At 43.5% G+C, this 17,141-nt stretch overlaps 1 protein-coding gene across 1 annotated transcript in view; it reads right to left on the bottom strand.

The window, feature by feature from the left end:
• ASB17 (ankyrin repeat and SOCS box containing 17) overlaps positions 1-16,296 on the bottom strand; it is a 117,423-nt gene extending 101,127 nt beyond the window's left edge. The window contains exon 1 of the mRNA XM_069233216.1: positions 15,896-16,296. Within this exon, the coding sequence (XP_069089317.1) occupies positions 15,896-16,296 (401 nt within the window). The remainder of the gene's footprint in view (positions 1-15,895) is intronic.
• Between the last annotated feature and the right edge of the window lie 845 nt (positions 16,297-17,141).

Raw genomic sequence — 17,141 nt, 5'->3', positions numbered from 1 at the left:
AAAGACTGTTGCTACCTTCAGTTGGGGGTGCACAACCATGCCCATGGTGGTGGCCAGCCCTCACCCCACCATTTTTAAAAAATTCCCTGGCTTCTAACGGGCTGTCTGCACCCATGAGGAGAGGACCCCTATACACCTCCCAGGGGGCAGAAAGACTGTGTTCCCATTTATTTGGGGTGGGGACATGGCCATGCCTATGGTGAGCAGCCTCCAGACCTCTTTTAAAAAACAAAATACTCCCAGGTGTCTACTAGGCTTTCTCCCCCACCCCCTGGAGGGCAGATCACAGGTAATAACCCCCATCTGCTCACATGGGGGCAGAAAGACTGTGCCCATTTTTGGTGAGGATGGGGGCATGGCCATGATAACCCCTGGTACATACTGAGAATTTATCCCCCCGGAGGAGAAGATTGAGGGGTATTGCTTCATCTAAACCCAGAGGGGCAGAAATACTTTGGTGCCCATTTATTTGAGTTGGAGGCATTACCATGCCCATTGTGGGCAGTCTCCACCTCTCTTTAAAAAACAAAAACAATAATTTCCTGGTGGCTAGTGGGGCAGATTGGGGGGCTAATGCCTCCATCAGTCTCTCGGGGGCAGAAAACTGTGCCCATTTCTTTGGGGGGCATTGGCATGCTAATTCTGGGCAGCCCCCACCCCAACACTAAGAAAAACTAGTGGCTGGTGTCTACTGAGCTTTCTGCCCCTGAGAAGGTCGGCAGAAAGACTGTGCCCATTTTTGGGGAGGGGGGACAGTGACACGCCCATTCTGGGCAGCCTCCACCCCTACACAAAGAAAAATAAAATCCTGATGCCTAGTGGGCTTCTTGCCCCCCTGGGGAAAGACTGAAATTTAAAGAATTACCCCTGACCGAATCCATTGCCCAAGGAGACGCTCCTCCATCCCTAGTGGGTAGTGGGTGAATTGCTGCTTGGGGATTACCTTCCTGTGGCAATCCCCAAGCAGGGATCCACTGGGCAGAGGTACCTTTGGAAAGGGAAGATTCTCCCCTTTCCTACGGTAACGCTCCCATTTGAATCAGTGATCAGGGGACTGAGGTAGCCCCCTAAGCACTGATTATTTTTACTACAATGACATCAGCGCATCCTACACTCGATTGTCATTGTAGTAAAGAAAACAAATACTTTAGACTGCTCAGGAGCTCTTCCCTAGCAGCCTGAACAAAAATAAATAAAGGACTCCCTCTTGTTCTGAGCAGCAGAGGGGCCTTTAAATCCCTCCGTTGTGAAGGCCCATGGCCGTCAGACGCACCAGGGAGGGTATGTGTGTGACGGCCATTGGCCGTCAGACGCACCATTGGTGTTAACAGACCTAGCACCTTGCTCACCTGAGATCACTGTCAGGCACTGCTACGTTTCTGCAAGCTTGAATACAGAACTGACATGACCAGCTTGGTAGTGGTCCAAAGCAGCTCCCTGAGAGCTTGGTAGAGGTTCGAATGATGCTGCAGGATCTGGAGTCTCTCATAAAGGGTAATTGCATGGTACAACCTGATTTATAACCATCCAGCTTAATGAGCTGTTTGTGCTTTACAATTAACTCTGTTGAATTTTTCCCTTTTGCGTGCCCCTCCCAATAACTCTACATGTCACTCAAACAAATTTTATGGGTTAGATGGATCCGAGGTCTGAAGGATGTCACTCTACTGATTGAAAAAGCGAGGACACAGCTGTGGCCAAGCTAGGCTATTTGAAGCTTGCGTGCTGTTCTCAGTCCTGCTACCACAGTTACTTATAGGAATTCTGTATGGTGTACCCAAGGCTGCCCTAAAAGCAGGGATCTTAGCTGGGACAAGTGGCAGTTTGACATGGTTGTGTGTGTTCCAGATGGGCTCAATATATGACTGTCAATTATATCTAATAGGTTCCAGACAGTACAAGAATACAGAGAAAGGGTCACTTTCTGCTTCTGCCTAAAGGTCTATATGATCCTATAATGTTATATAAGCGAGGCTCCTGCTGCTTCAAACTTTTGTTTGTGGCAGCCCTTCTGTGGTATATATGTGTATAATATGTCACCCTTATATTGACCATTGGAATAATTTCCAGTGATACATTATGAACATGCATGGCTCATCTTATCAGCCATCCTGCATTCCGGGCTCACAACCACTTTTAAGGAGCATACAAATGCATAAACTTGTCTGTTCGCCAGATCGAGGCAGGGCACTGAAATAGCTTATCTCCTCCTCACTCGGAGTCTCATTGCTGAGGGCTTTGATACAAAGCTCCCTAAAAGAGTACATTATCTCTCAGGTAAATGGAAAATTTGGTTTAGGATTAGCAAGTGACTTCATGTCACTGACAACATGCGTCATGTTACTGACAGCATCATATTTTCCCCTTGAGATTTTGTTTTTCTGCTGAATACGTAAAACCCCAGATTCTCACCTTGCTGTCTGCTCATAGGTGGGATCATGCAGCTACATGCTAACATCATTCCACTTTCGAAATGATGCGAAGAGTCGCATTGTAGCAGTACTCATGCACAATGAGATTACTTATTTTCTTTGCACACCTGCAAACGTGGATCCGGATCGTCTCCTTGATATTTTTGACCATTACTTTCACCCAAACTATCCAGCTTGCAAGGGAAAATGTCACCACCTAAAACAACAGAGTTTAAACTGTGCAGGGACAGTTGTAAGTAAATGTCTGTGACAGACTCTGGTTATGGTGCCTGGTATTGGAACACGACTCCAGACCCTGCGATGTCTGCCCCTAGACACAAGTTCAACCGAGATCACTTAGCTCCAACTGGCATGCAGTCACAAAGCAATCCTTCAGATTTTAGTACCTTGCTCTTGCCACATTGTAGGGTCCAAACGTAACACAAACTTTTTAGCACTGACTCACACAATGATACTTAAGATGAAGGGGATGACTGTGTTCTCCAATATGATGAGGTAAACTAATATGAAGAATTTCAATGTGCATTGGGATGGATACTTTCACATATTCTAGCCTTGTGTTTCCCTCAGGCCTGCCACAATGGAAAGTGCCTCTTTTGCTGTTTTCATGGAAAGAGCAATAGACTTTTTAGATGTACAGCTCCCCACTATGGAAGTGAAGGCGAATGTTTTGAGTGATGTACTTCAACCTGGTCAGGACCCCCCAGAGCCCCTGTAATCATATAATGAGTCCCTCACTTACACCCTTTGGGCACTTGTTCAAAACCATGTTCAGCTTTACTTGTTAATAAGCAAGTTGCTTGTCGTCCCCCACCAGGTGATCCTGCTTTCCTTATTCAACACCCAGCATCAGAGAGCCTGGTGATACAGATGTCTAACAGAGTCAGTCTCATTGCTTTTCCTACCACTCCATTTAATTGTGAATCATAAAAAAGAGCCATTTGGCAAACTGATTTTCTCTTCTATGAGCCAGGCCCAGGGGTCTGTGAATGCCAGCTACCTTCTAGGCTGCTACTCTCATGCCCTTTGCCACTGTGTCACTGGAACCAAGCTATACCGGGCTGATGAACCATAATAAGGGTGAAACCAGTCCTAGAGTGTTTGTGGTCTGGTTCAGGGAAGACTTGGCTAGGCTGGATTGCTCTCAATTGGAGCACAGTCAAAACTGATTTGTATATGTATGGCTCCAAACTGAAGTGGCATGGCCTGCAAAATAACGATGGACTGAGATGGCTCAGATTAATTCAACCATTCCACCCATCACTTTTTTGTGTACTTTAGAAGTGTAGACCTTTTTGGCTAAAAGGGGTCATGGAGAGGCTTCCTACTTCCTTGTACTGCAGAATGACAGAGACTATAGCCCTATTTTAGATCTTTGCCCTCTTGATGCCTTCCTCCAGAAGGACAAATTCAAGATGCTTACATTAGCACAGGTCCTGTCTCCCCTAGAATCTTGAGATTGGATGGTGGCATTGGACTTGCAGGATGTTTATTTTCATATGCTTGTCCTGTAGGCCCACAGGGGCTACCTCTGGTTCACAGTGGGCCAGGAGCATTTTAGGTTTGCAGTGCCTCATCTGTATGCCTCATCTGTTCATGAAAGTGATACACTGGTTGCAGCACTCCTTTGGAGGTTGCAGTACCAGTCTTCCCTTACCTCAACAGCTGGCTGCTAAAGAAGGCTCACCTCAGGGAGTCATCAGCCACCTCCAGACAATAGCAAACCTCCTAACATCATTGAGGTTCACTGTCAACATTCCAAGTCACACCTGTCTCCTTCTCAAACGTTCAAACATATTCTGGATATAGTATTGTTTTGTGCCTTTCCCCCCAGTGCAGAGGGTTCCAGACTTTCAGACTAATAGCCAGAAGTTTCAGCCTCAGTCCTGAATCTCAGTGCGGTTGACTCCCAGGCTCCTAGGGTTGTTGATTTCCTGCATCCTGCTGGCCAAACATATCAGTCTCCAAATGCCAATAATGGACTTCTGCTTTGCTTTTCAAGACAATGTCTTCTTATCTCTTTCCCCTTGTTGACAGTACCTGCCAAGAATGTAATTCATTCTTGTCACCCCCTTGTGAACTTTTTGTTATCTGTTCAATTGGGTACTTTTTTGCTTTACTCCATGAAAGTGTGTTATTTATGTTCCCCAACTGTATTGTGTGTAGATTATCATCAGTTTTAAAATGACAATCAGTCTATTTTCTATTTCCATTTTGTTTCTGCAGCCATATTGCTTGCCTCTACCTCGCGTTAGATGCTAGAGGATGACTGACAGTGAAGGTACACTGACTGCTATCCCGCATGTCAAACTGCCTTGGCCGTGTGGACCCATGAAAGTTTCTGCCTCTTTTACCCCATTAAAGGGATTATCAGACTCTTTACTGAGTGCCAGACCTATCTGGCTGATGCAAGTTCACTTTTTCTTGGCACTGGATAGTTGGAGCATACTTTCAATGCTTTTTAACTGTGTTCTTTGTTGTTGAGTGGTCCGCTCTATTTAAATATTTATTTTATACTAATTCCTTTCCTTTACCAAATGAATGCGCTGCTGCTTTAATGTTAGGTTATTCATCCAAATAAGTGAGTACATTCCTTTATACTTTGTGGTGTTATTTTTGAGAACCTGAGGACTTTTTCTATATAGCTACGCAAAGACTATCCATTACCACCACACCACATATTTATTTATCAGTCCTACTGATTTTTGTGCAACTATTATGGACCCGGTGGCCACCTAATCCTAGGTAAATTCTTTTTCTAGCCTGTCAACATTAATACGGTCATGCATATAGTGCCCTTAGTAAATATATTATTATTCCTCTCAATTGTCATACTGTCCTGAAGAGAACACCATAGCCAAACCAAGCACGAAACAGCAGCATTCTAATTGTTATTGGATTAAATAAATTGTTCTTACAAAGTTTGACCATATGTGTGCTTTAGAAGATGCATACTTGAAGGATGGTTCTTTTATTAGTTTGATCTGCTTAATTCTATGTGTCTTCACACTGGGACACTGATCACCTATTTTATATGTTTTGCATTTTGACTAAATGTGTATATTACTGGGCTGTATATATTTTTGTTTTGGGTAGTAATTTATTTTAAGGGATTGCACATACCTTTGAGCAATTAAAAGTTCAAAAAACAACTACAGGGCTTTATGGTTAGTTTCTTACTATGATTGTTGTCTTATGTCTACTCCTTTACATTAAATGAATTCTTAAAAGACAGCTTTGCTGACTTATGAAAATATATGCTTAAAAAACAGGTGGACTATTGCTTCATGGTTAAGTTTATTGCCTAGGTTCACACTGGTGTAAGTGCTGCTCTTTTTTATGTACTCACTTAATCAAACATACCAAGTGGCACATGTGAATTTTGCGGCAAGAGCTCAAATCCCAGTGGGTAAGCATCAGGGGAATCTGATTGATTGTGTCCAGATTTTAGAGGAGATTGCACAAGATCTGTAGTGGTGGCTACTGTACTGTGATTGGGTCAGTGACAGTTCCCTCTTCTTACTGTCCAGTGGTCCAACTGTCTGAATTTGGAGGAGGTAAGTCCTAGCCTCCCCTCCCCAGACAGTAATCCTGTGCACCGCGTGATCTACAGCTACAAGGGCTTCTGTGCACATTTCCAAGAAATTCTGCACACACAGCTGAGCCTAGGACCTCAGCTCCCTGAGTAGATCTCCGGTGTTGTGGGACCTCTCTTTGCAGTGTTGAGACAACCGCCATGTTCAGACTTCTTGAACCTGTGTTCAAGGACTTCTGTGGGTGCTTCCTGTCTGTGCACGGGTTCTCTACATTGCTGAGCGTCCCCTCTGTCTCCTCTCCCAAGTGGCGACCTCCTGGTCCTTCCTGGGCCCGGACAGCACCCCTTTTCTCCAACCGTGACTCTTGCAGCTAGCAATGCTTGTTTGCAGTATTTTGCCAAGGAAACAACTTTGCATCCTCCAGCGCGTGGTGGGACATCTTCTGCATGAAGGTGAACTTCCTACCACCTTTCGTTGTTGCAGAATCTTCAGCTTCTTCCAAATGTAGGCAGCCATTTTGCACCTTCATCTGGGGTCTAGTGGGCTCCACCCCCCGGACACTTTAGCAACTCTTGGATTTGGTCCCCTTCCTTTGCAGGTCTTCAGGTCCAGGAATCCGTCTTCAGTGCTTTGCAGTCTGTTGTGGTCCTTGCAAAATCCTTTATCACGACTTTAGTGTGTTTCTGGGGAAATAATAGTACTTTACTCCTACTTTCCAGGGTCTTGAGATGGGGTATCTTTGACACCCTTAGTGTTTTCTTACACTCCCAGTGACCTTCTACACACTACACTAGCCTAGGGGTCCATTCGTGGTTCGCATTCCACTTTCTTAGTATATGGTTTGTGTTGCCCCTAGGCCTATTGCATCCTAATGTATTCTACAGTGTTTGCACTACTTTCTGACTGTTTGACTTACCTAATTTGGTTTCTTGTGTATATTTTGTGCATTTTACTTACCTCCTAAGGGAGTATATCCTCTGAGATATTTTTGGCACATTGTCACTAAAATAAAGTACCTTTATTTTTAGTAACTATGAGTATTGTCTTTCCTATGATATAGTACCTATATGTTATAAGTGGTATTGCTTGAGCTTTGCATGTCTCCTAGTTCAGCCTTGGCTGCTCTGCTATAGCTACCTCTATCAGCCTAAGCTGCTAGAACACTACTACTCTACTTATAAGGGATAACTGGACCTGGCACAAGGTGTAAGTACCATTGGTACCCGCTATAAGCCAGGCCAGCCTTCTACAGCCAGTCACTAAAAGGGCAAGATTTAAAAAAGTAGGTTCGAGGGTGTAATGTTTTGAATATTGACCACTGATGTTGTGTTTTAGCTGCCTATTAGCTTTAACGTGGCATTAGACATTATTCAGGTTAGCTGCCTATTGGCTTTAACGTGGTATTAGACATGATTCAGGTTAGCTGCCTATTGGCTTTATTGTGGCGTTAGACATTGCAGTTGAAACATTGAGATGAGCTGTGTTTTTCCACATTGTAAACCAAGCTGTGTCTTTTTTCTGTATTTTGTTCTCACCGAACCCTAGCATGATAAGGGAGCACATATATATATTTTTTTTTCCCCTCTAGTCAGCCTTGGGAAAGGAACGGGCATTGGAGACCTGGCCAACCTTTGACGCTTGTTTTTTTTCCCAACTCTGACCTACAGTAGTCAGTATTTTTTTATAATTCTCCTCTAAGGGGGAGGGCTTCCTAGAAAGTTCTCTATTGAAAGATACAAAAAAGATGACTGTTCAGTAGCGTGGAATTCCAAAACCTCAGTCAGGAGCGGGCGCCGTGGGGGTGGAAAATTTCTCGCAGTTAAACAGGAGTCATTCTTTTTGCTGGCATGAGAAAGATGAAGCATTTGGTGGGCCCTACTACGGTAATGATTTTTTATTAATTATTTGCTTTGCATTGCATATGAATATGAATTAATATCTATATATCAATACATAAGTGTTTGTACCCTTGCATGTATATATTTGCTGTTTATAGATTGGAGACTTTTTATACATAGTCTCACATTGTGGTTGCACATTTTGGAAGTACACTTTTTACTAATCAAACCTTCCTTCACGAACCTTGCAAAAAGCTAGAATAAATGTCTTCTTCAGATTAAGAAGTGCATTCCAGAGAATCTTTTTGACTCCTTTCAGTGTGCATATCTTGGCTCAGTCAAAAGTAAAGCAAAACAGAGGGTGTGGCCAAGTCTTTGTATGGGGGTGGAAACATGTTGAAAGAGGTGTAAACTGTCCAAGTCTCCAGCTAGACCAGAAGCTGCTGAGCAGGTGATGTCGTCAAAGTGCATGTTAAAATCCCCTACTACTATGAAGTTAGAATAGTGGAGTACTAGTGGAGACAGAGCATCACCTAGAGACATAACAAAATTTGAAACAGGTCCAGGGAGGCGATAGATCAGAGTTCTTGATACCGTAATATTGCTAATAAGGGCTAGAAAAATAAGAGCCACTTCGCACCCCTCCATAGAAAGCTCAGAGAGGATGCAATGTAGTGTCTGCTTCAAAATTATGGCAATCCCTCATGCTCTCCTTGGGTTTGCCTGCCAATTCTCACAATAGCAAAACTTTGGGGGATGGCTTGTATTAGTTCAATGAGCCAGGTCTAGGTCAAAAACACTGCATCTGGCAAATGCCCTTCATAGAAAATCATTAACCTAGTGTTTTTGCTCAACTAGAGATCTAGAATTAATGGAGAAAACCTTGGCAGAAGACTGAGGCAGGTAAGTTGTCCTTACCTCTGCGTTTGCAACCAGAGAAGGCAAAAATTAAAACCTGCATTTGTTGCAGCAGGTCGCATCATTATCAAGGTCTAATGTGTGGTAGCAGCATTAGGTAGAGAAGAAGCGAGGTTCAGCAGCTAAAATTGAAAGTACTGCACAGGGGCTATTCCAAAATCACCAGGGGTCCTGGCCCCTTGTGCCATTTGGGCTCAGCAGGGTATAGACAGGCTTACATTTGGCCCACCTTCGGCACACCAGTGACACATCCACTGTGCTTCCGCACTGTTATGGACTTGATATAGGGGTGAAGGGAGGGAGCTCTAGAGTGCTAACCTTCAAGATGGCGGCAGAGGAGGGGACCAACCAGGAAGTGGGGCGGCACTGCCTGACGAATTGTATAATTAGTCCTTTCTGCTCAAAGATCTGAGGCTGCAGTGGACAGATGGACAAACAACATGAATGGCAAAAAACCCTCCCCCTAAACAAGACCCCAAAATAAGCTAAAATCAACAGTTGTTAAAAATAGATAACAGCATGCGGAGAGCCTGTACCTAGCCTCATAATCATAATTCCTCCTTCCGCCACATCACAACAAAGCAGATGCAAGGCCCAACTATAAGGTGGGGTCATTTTAAATGTTGGTTTTGTCAAAGGATCACCACATTAATCAAAAACAAAATCACGATCATACCATTAGAATCAATAACCCTATTTTAAAGCATCACAATATTCACCAATAATCTTTGCCAACAAGATATGTTGAATAAAACATTGCAAATCAACATACCATTTGTTAGAGTGTTTATTTACACTCATAGAGAAATGTAAGAAGTAGCCACAGACCCAACAAGAGACCCCTGAACTCTTGTGCCCTAGAGCAAAAGTTCCACCTCTAGGGTGCTTTGAACAATTTTGACAAGCCTCCCCAGGTCATGTATCATATGACCTGTGAGACATTGGGTTAATTTTCCACAGTAATCCCTCCACAACACCGGCTCGACATACCTCAACGAAAGAGTGAACTTTCACACTCCCACCGCAACCTCCGATCAGCCAACCTCGCCCTAGCCACAGTCCCCCGCATCCAACGCACCACCACAGGAGGCAGGTCCTTCTGCTACCTTGCCCCCAAAACCTGGAACTCCCTCCCCACCAACCTCCGCAAAACCAAAGACCTCCTGCTCTTCAGAAAGAACCTCAAAACATGGTTGTTTGAACAGTGACCCTCCTGCCTCCCCCCCCCCCCACAAGTGCCTTGAGACCCTCACGGGTGAGTAACGCGCTTTATAAATTTTTGATTGATTGATTGATTGATTGAATTTTCTTAAACAAGTGTGGAGGGGCTGCTGCCCTCCCTGCAGCCCTCAAGCTCCTCAAAGTACCATTGATGGTGTCCGTGCCCAGACTAGGCCAACCACAAGGAAGACCATAATGCAAAATGACCCTGTCACAGGCCATTATGGATTGCTCATCTGCAAAAAAAAAATGCATATTTTCATAGCTGCTCCTGCTGCCTTTCTGCTGCCTTGTCTCTAGTGATTTTCTCTGTTTTTCTGTTTAATTTATTTTGGAGGGGTGGCCTGGTCCCACCAATAGAGCTATCCATCCATGAGAGGGTGTGGGGACACCCATGTCCCCTGCAGCCCCACTGGCTCCCCTTGGTGCTTCCACTGCAAAAGCAAATCCTTCCTCTGCTCTATGGGTGGGAGCAACTCTCTGTTGTTGGGCTTGGCCACCACTGCATTGTTGGGTTCGACCACCCCTCTCCCAAAAATGGGTAGGGGACGGCAGCAATGTGCCCTGTACAAGGGTTCATGCATCAGTGGATGAGCTCCCAGGGGCAGGCAATGATTCAGTTCTGTGGTTCTATTTTTTATTAATTTGCGTTGGCCTTTGAGGAGGAAAGGTCTCCTGAGAGTAAACTTGTGCTTGGGTAGGGGTTTCTCTACATGTGCCCCCTCCCCATGGAATTTAAAAACATAAAGCTGCACTGAGTTACAGTCCTGGCCCACCCCAGGGGAAATTATTTCAAATTACAGTGAAGCCCCACACATTTGTTTACCCATTTGTCATATTTAAATGGGCAATCTTCAGAGGTGCATAACTCGGGCCCCATAGGGTCAGTTGTCTTGATCTTGGGCTCATTGTGCTACTGGTGGTGAGCTATAGTAACTTGCAACATTTTTAACAAGCTTCTTAGCCTCTAAAAGGGTGTTCTGTGTGGAAAGCGGGTTTCACTGGCTCCCTGTACCACCCTTCTCCTCTGCTCTCTACAGGTCCTATTGCCTCCTAGCAGTCTTGCAGGGCATCTGGGTGACAGTCGAGTCCACTCCTTCTCCTAATTGGTCATCAAGAGGCATAAGGGGGTGAACACCACTGGTCATGGAGAGACCACCTATTTCTGGGAGTAAAAAAGATGTAGACAAAGTCCTTAGCCCATCAGGGACATCAGGTGGCTTCTCCTTCCAGCTTTCCATGATTTTGCTGTTGGTGTTATTCAGGTCCAGTGTCTTGCTCTCTGTCTCTCTCTTATGCAGGGGTTTGGGGTGGAAAGCTGTAGATACCAGGCATCCTTGGCCAATCTTAGGATGCCACATCATTTCTCCACTACTACCCCACCCCTCCTGAACAGAATTCGGGAACAATCCAGTTTGGTGGAACCCTTCCTCCTTTGGTCAAATCTTCTGTGCCCATCCCTCAGTGTGGCTATGATAATGTGCCAACCCTTCCTCATAGTCACTCCAAGCCTTTTCTAGAGCACTTCCCCCTCCCACTGGTTTTAGAGCCTCTATGGCTAAAGGGACAAAGGCGGGGGTCAGGTCGGGTGTCAGGTTCATATTCCTGTGACACAGTAGACTTCTTTAAAGGGTAACTAGTCCTTGGGCACAGCCCGCAGGCCATTTTGTCAAAGGAAGGCCATCACCTCCTGTACCCAAGCCCGTTGTCCTCTGTCTTACAGCAATCCACATCTAGCTACCGGGGAGCCATCCAGCTGCCAGGTGACAGCTGAATACTTACAAGCTTTAGGCAGTAAAATGGTAGCCTTTTAGAAGTGCCTTTTGCTCATTAGGTAGAAAAAGTTCGATTTCACTATTAAATTGGATTTTGCATAACTATAAAAATGAGCCCTTGACTCATCTCTCTAGCTGTTACCAATTAAAAATTAGCATTTATTAAATGTAACAATGTAGCCCAGTGTTTCCCTATGGAAACAGCCAGCCTTGTCAAAATTAAATTATTTTGGGGGCATATTTCACTGCAACAACATGCTCAACATTAACTTTTACATGTCCTACTTTAAAATACCATGCATCCTATCTTCATGGGCAATACGGTCAACTTAGGGGTAACTTATTATTATTAATATTTAAAAATGAGGTCTTAAGCCTGTCAAAATGGGTTATTTTGATGGATCAAACTTGCAGTTTACAGCTGCCACAGGAATGTTACCTATGTGCAGCTACCAGCATGACAGTACTCTCACGGGCAGCCTCCACACATGCCCGCATTTGTAAGCACACAGGTTCATGTGCAACAAGCTGAATGCCCTTTAACCTACCTGTACTGCCATGGACGTATCTTAAAAGGTAGACACTGGTAGTAAACACACTCAGTCTAATTACAATGAAAATACAGAAGTGAGACTGAGGTAGTGAGACACCCACAGTAAAGGTTTGAAAACTGGGTGATCAAAAGCAAAAACTGCTGGTGGCCTAAATGAGGGGAACCCATTTGCAACAATTGTCTTTCTCATTGCCAGAACATCAACTAGACTTGTGAGCAAGCTACAGGCTGTTACTGTCAACCCAACGTATTCTGCTTTCTTCCCAATTAAGTTAGTGTTGAGGATCCAAGCTTTGTTTCTACCAAAAGTGGTCACTCTTTTTCTTGTTGGGCAAGCTATCACCCTTCCTGCATTCTTTGCTCTCCTTATTCCTCTTAAAAGGAAGAGAGACTTCATCTTTTAGACTGTAAGCTTTTCTATCACTCATATCAAGAAATATAGAGTGGATGAATGGCTATTTGTAGAATTTCCTGAGCAAAGAAGAGCACTGCAGTGAATAAATGACTGCTATGGTATGTATTCACAAGGTGAGGAACCTTTGGTTAGGAGTATCCATCAGAAGAACAAGTTACTTCCCTTTGGTGTGACAAAAGGAAGTACTTAGATGTAAAGCTCCTTTGCGCAGCTTGGTGCTTTCTAGAATGTCACTGCTTCATGAGGTTTTAAAAGACTGACAGTGCATTTAGGAGTCCTCACCTCTACTTTATGTACATCTTTGAATTGTCTTATTGTGTTCCCCCATTTCACTGTGCTCTACCTCTGGGATGTCTTTGGACATATTTAAGGCAGCTCTGATGGAGCCAGAGACATAAGTGGCACCTTCTGTGCCTCCCTCTGAACAAGGCTCTATCCTGCAGCCCGCTTTCTACAACACCGCACAGGCTGCTTTAGCAGTCTGGTTCAAGTCTCTTCAGCACTCCTAGCAATCTCTGTCAGTTATGTTCAGCCTCCTTAGGTGCCTTGCGGTCTCACCAGCATTGCAGGTGTGACTCTTCTCACAACCACTCATGGGCAAAGCTTCTTGCATCTGCTTCCCGGCCATAACACAAGGACATTACAGTCTAGAGTGCCATGTGTGCCTCCACAAACTGGGCATATTTACTCATGTTACACATAGCACAGGTTTGTAAGCAAAGTAACTGCACTGCTTTGTGTGAAAGAGAAACAGCATAAATGTGTCAACTCTACTAAGATATTGTGCATTTCCTCTGTCTCCTAGCTCTGGTGCTCTGTGTGCAATATGGTGCCAATGCAAGCATCCTTGCACAATAGTGCAAGGGTGTCTGCAATACAGGAATTGTTTTGTGCAAGAAGGGAGACATTCTTCTTTCTATGTGTGCTGCACAATGCAGCATGCATGGAAAGAGAAATTAATGAAGAGAAATAAAGATATTTCTCCTTGTTACACCTCGTTATGCTTCTAGGAGGTGTAGCTATTTGATGCATTCCCAGGTTTACTAGCTTTAGTAAATTTGTCAATGCACCAAAACCAATGGGTGGATGCATGGAAATGCCCACGCTCTATTCATGGAATGCCTCCTAGAGGCAAAGTAATGCACAAGCAACTATGCTTTCTCAGAAAAGGCAGCTGATTAAAATATAAAAACAATGAGCTGAAAAGCAGGCTGTGCTGGATAATATTAAAAGGATTAAAAGGAATAAAACATGTACATGTCTTTAAGGCCACAGGCTATACAGTATGTGCTTAAAGCTTAAATAAGGATGTCTAGCCTAGGTACTAAGGGGAACCCACAACACACTCCCCATTGTCGGTACAAGAGTGCAGGTTCAACAATCTAAACTAAAGAAAGTGAGTACTGATCTAAAAGCTATCTAAAATATACATTAACGATGTAAAATGCTGAAGTTGACAAACAAATCAGGCACAAGCACCAAGACCAAATTAAAAACAAGTAAATTCAAAAGTATGCCAATTTTTTAAGTCATTGGGATCCCACAGGAGGTCACCAAACAAATCAGTGGAGACAGAACCCAAGAAAGACACAGGCGATAGAACTACCAGCTTGTCAGTTAAAACTTGGAAGGAGCATACGTGGTCCATTGCCTCAGCCATAGTCCCGGTCGAGGAGGCAGCATTCCATGCAGTGCCAATGCAGATGTTGAAGCAGATGGTGAGGCATCAAGAGCCACTATGTCCACTAGGGGTGGCTTAGTGAAGGTAATGCATAACAACTGCAGTCTCATGGGACACTTCCAGCAATGAACCCTCATCGAGAACATCATCAGATTTACATCCACAGAAAGTACATATTGCAACGCAAGACACACTTCCATTGCACATTCAAATCGGCACCATAAATAGTGGAAGACAGGCTGTACACAGCTAAGAACTGGTCTGAATGACAGTAAACAGTTCTTGTCAAGTTCCTCCAATACTGATGCTCCAAAGTACTGCATCATGAATCCACAACACACCTGGGCTACTTTATACACATTTTTAAGTAAATACCATGTCGCCTTCAGGAACTGACATTTGTGCTTTTAACATTTTTGGATTAAAAACCAGCTACAAATCCAAACCTGCGTTTCTGAAGGCAGCAGTAGGGTGTTCTACATTCCATGAATTGGTTGTGGTGTGTGCAAAGGAAAACTGAATAATGCACAAATTGTACTGCTTTCACTGGAAAACATTGCACATAACCAAACACTTTTTAAAATGTCCATTTCAATCACCTACAGTCATGGGCTATGGTGTCGCGGAACTGAAGAAACTGCTGTTTACATCATTCACAAATGTAAATTCCAGAGGGTTTCGATTCCCTTTAGGTTTTGCATCACGGTTGTTAACAGAGCATTATTAGAACATAGGTGCCACCTCCTCATGATTTTCATCTCTTGAAGCACTAGTTCGGCATTCAACATAGAAAGATCAAACCTACTGGCTTTGTCATTGTTCGTCCTCTGTCATTTCTCTGCTCGATTTCTACTGGACCGTCCTCACTGCTTCAAGGTACATTCCGACTCCAGTCTCCTGCTGCCCCACTAGTGTTCATCTTAACACACCTCCTTATTCCATGGTATCTCTCCGCTCCAATATCTTTCTCTCCCCGATTTCAGTTCAGCGCCTCCCCAATTCAGCCTCTCTCATCCCACTTAAGTGTCTCGCCCACACACCTCCCTACCATACCCTGCCTCTAGTCTTTCCACTTCCCGTCTCCCTTCTTCATGGCACCTCCCTGCTCCCAGTCTCTCCTCATTTCACCATTCCCACGCTTCTCTGCATCCATCACATCGCTTTCTGCACCCTACTTCAAAGTGAGACAGATTGGCTTTGCCAGTATTTGTTAGAATTACCTGCTGTTGGAGAGCGACATGGAGTCCTCACACAGTCCATCAACGATACTGCAATTTGGATTCAAGTATGATATATGCTTTGCATTATTGGTGAAAAAACATAAACTATGTCCTAAATTTGATAGAATGCCACTAAACTATTTTGGAAGTGACGATTGTTAACACAAAACCACTTTTGATCATCCTTATTAACAGTAGAAACCAAAAACAGAATGAATATCCCCTACCAGAGCTCGACGGGTTGCTCATGATTCGTATTAAATCATTTAAATGATGAAATCTAAAACACATGCAGAATTACATCACCTCAAAATCAGGGCCAAACTGCAGTTTCTATCTTGACAATATTCTTTAGTTTTCTTCATCAGTAGTTCAACCAGCTGAGGGTTACCTTTTCGTGCAAATATCCAGTACAGAATTGTGTTTGCACAAATTTCACTGAACTCGTGATTAACCTGCTTTGCATGCAGATATTGCGATCTCTTCACAAATGTGATGTAATCGGTGATCAAAATATCAAACTCTTCCGGTCCAATGTTCCTCAGTATTTTTGTTAGAGTTCTATAAACCCTGGGCTCATAACATTGATATCCCCATTGGCCTGGGAACTGTAAAGATGGTCTTCTAACTATTCTTTCCATAAGATCGATGAATATATTGTTTTTCAGCCAAGAAAGCTTACAATTAAGCCTAAATAAATCGGACATTGCTGCTTAAAATACAAAAACGTGAAGCCTTCAAACAGGTCATGGTGTAATAACATGAGGTCACAATGTTGTAATTGTCTGCTGTAGCCAGCTTTTCATCTAGCATCAAAGTACATTTCATACATATGGCTAAGTGCTACGCTGTGCTGCTACAATATTGCTACATGTAAGTAAAATGTTTTATTACAAATTTATGAAAAATATGTGGGGCTTCTAGATATAACATTTTTAGCAGGTTAATTGCAAATGAGTATCATAAATGTTTTATTTTCCTGAAGCCTATTTGCATACAATGATTGAATATGTGACACGAATTAATGATGTTGGTGTACAGTTCAAAAATCTTTCCAAGAATCATTTGTCTCAAAAGTATGTTAGATGTTATAGTTAGAACAAGGATGCAGCAAAGTGGAATCAATCATCAGACAGTAGACAGCCAGGGAAATGCAGGCAGGAGGAGTCAGAATCAGCTGAGAAAAGAACATAAAAAGCGGGGGTGGCAGTTCATTAACTAAATTGTATTCACTGGAATATATAGTATCAGAGGTGTTTTCGCTGCGAAAAATGTTACGGAGAGGACGCATAGTGGTTGCTTTGCATCTGTAATTATTATAGGCATAATTGGAATGACTGCTACCAAATTCAGTGTGTGAAGAGCTAAAAATTCCAACAGCTACAATGTCAACCAAAATAAGAAGCAATTGTACCACCTTTATGAGAAAGTAGAAGGGGAGCATGATGCTTACTTGGCGGATCATACCATGCCAGTGCTTCAGAAATAACAGCTAATAACAGGAGGTGAACTGTGAAGCAGAGTTTAATAGCAAGGAACACCTTCCCACAAT

The sequence above is a fragment of the Pleurodeles waltl genome, chromosome 4_2, assembly GCF_031143425.1.
Source record: "Pleurodeles waltl isolate 20211129_DDA chromosome 4_2, aPleWal1.hap1.20221129, whole genome shotgun sequence".
Classification (NCBI taxonomy): domain Eukaryota; kingdom Metazoa; phylum Chordata; class Amphibia; order Caudata; family Salamandridae; genus Pleurodeles; species Pleurodeles waltl.
Note: the sequence above shows the minus strand (reverse complement) of the source record. Positions and strands in the feature narration are given on the sequence as shown.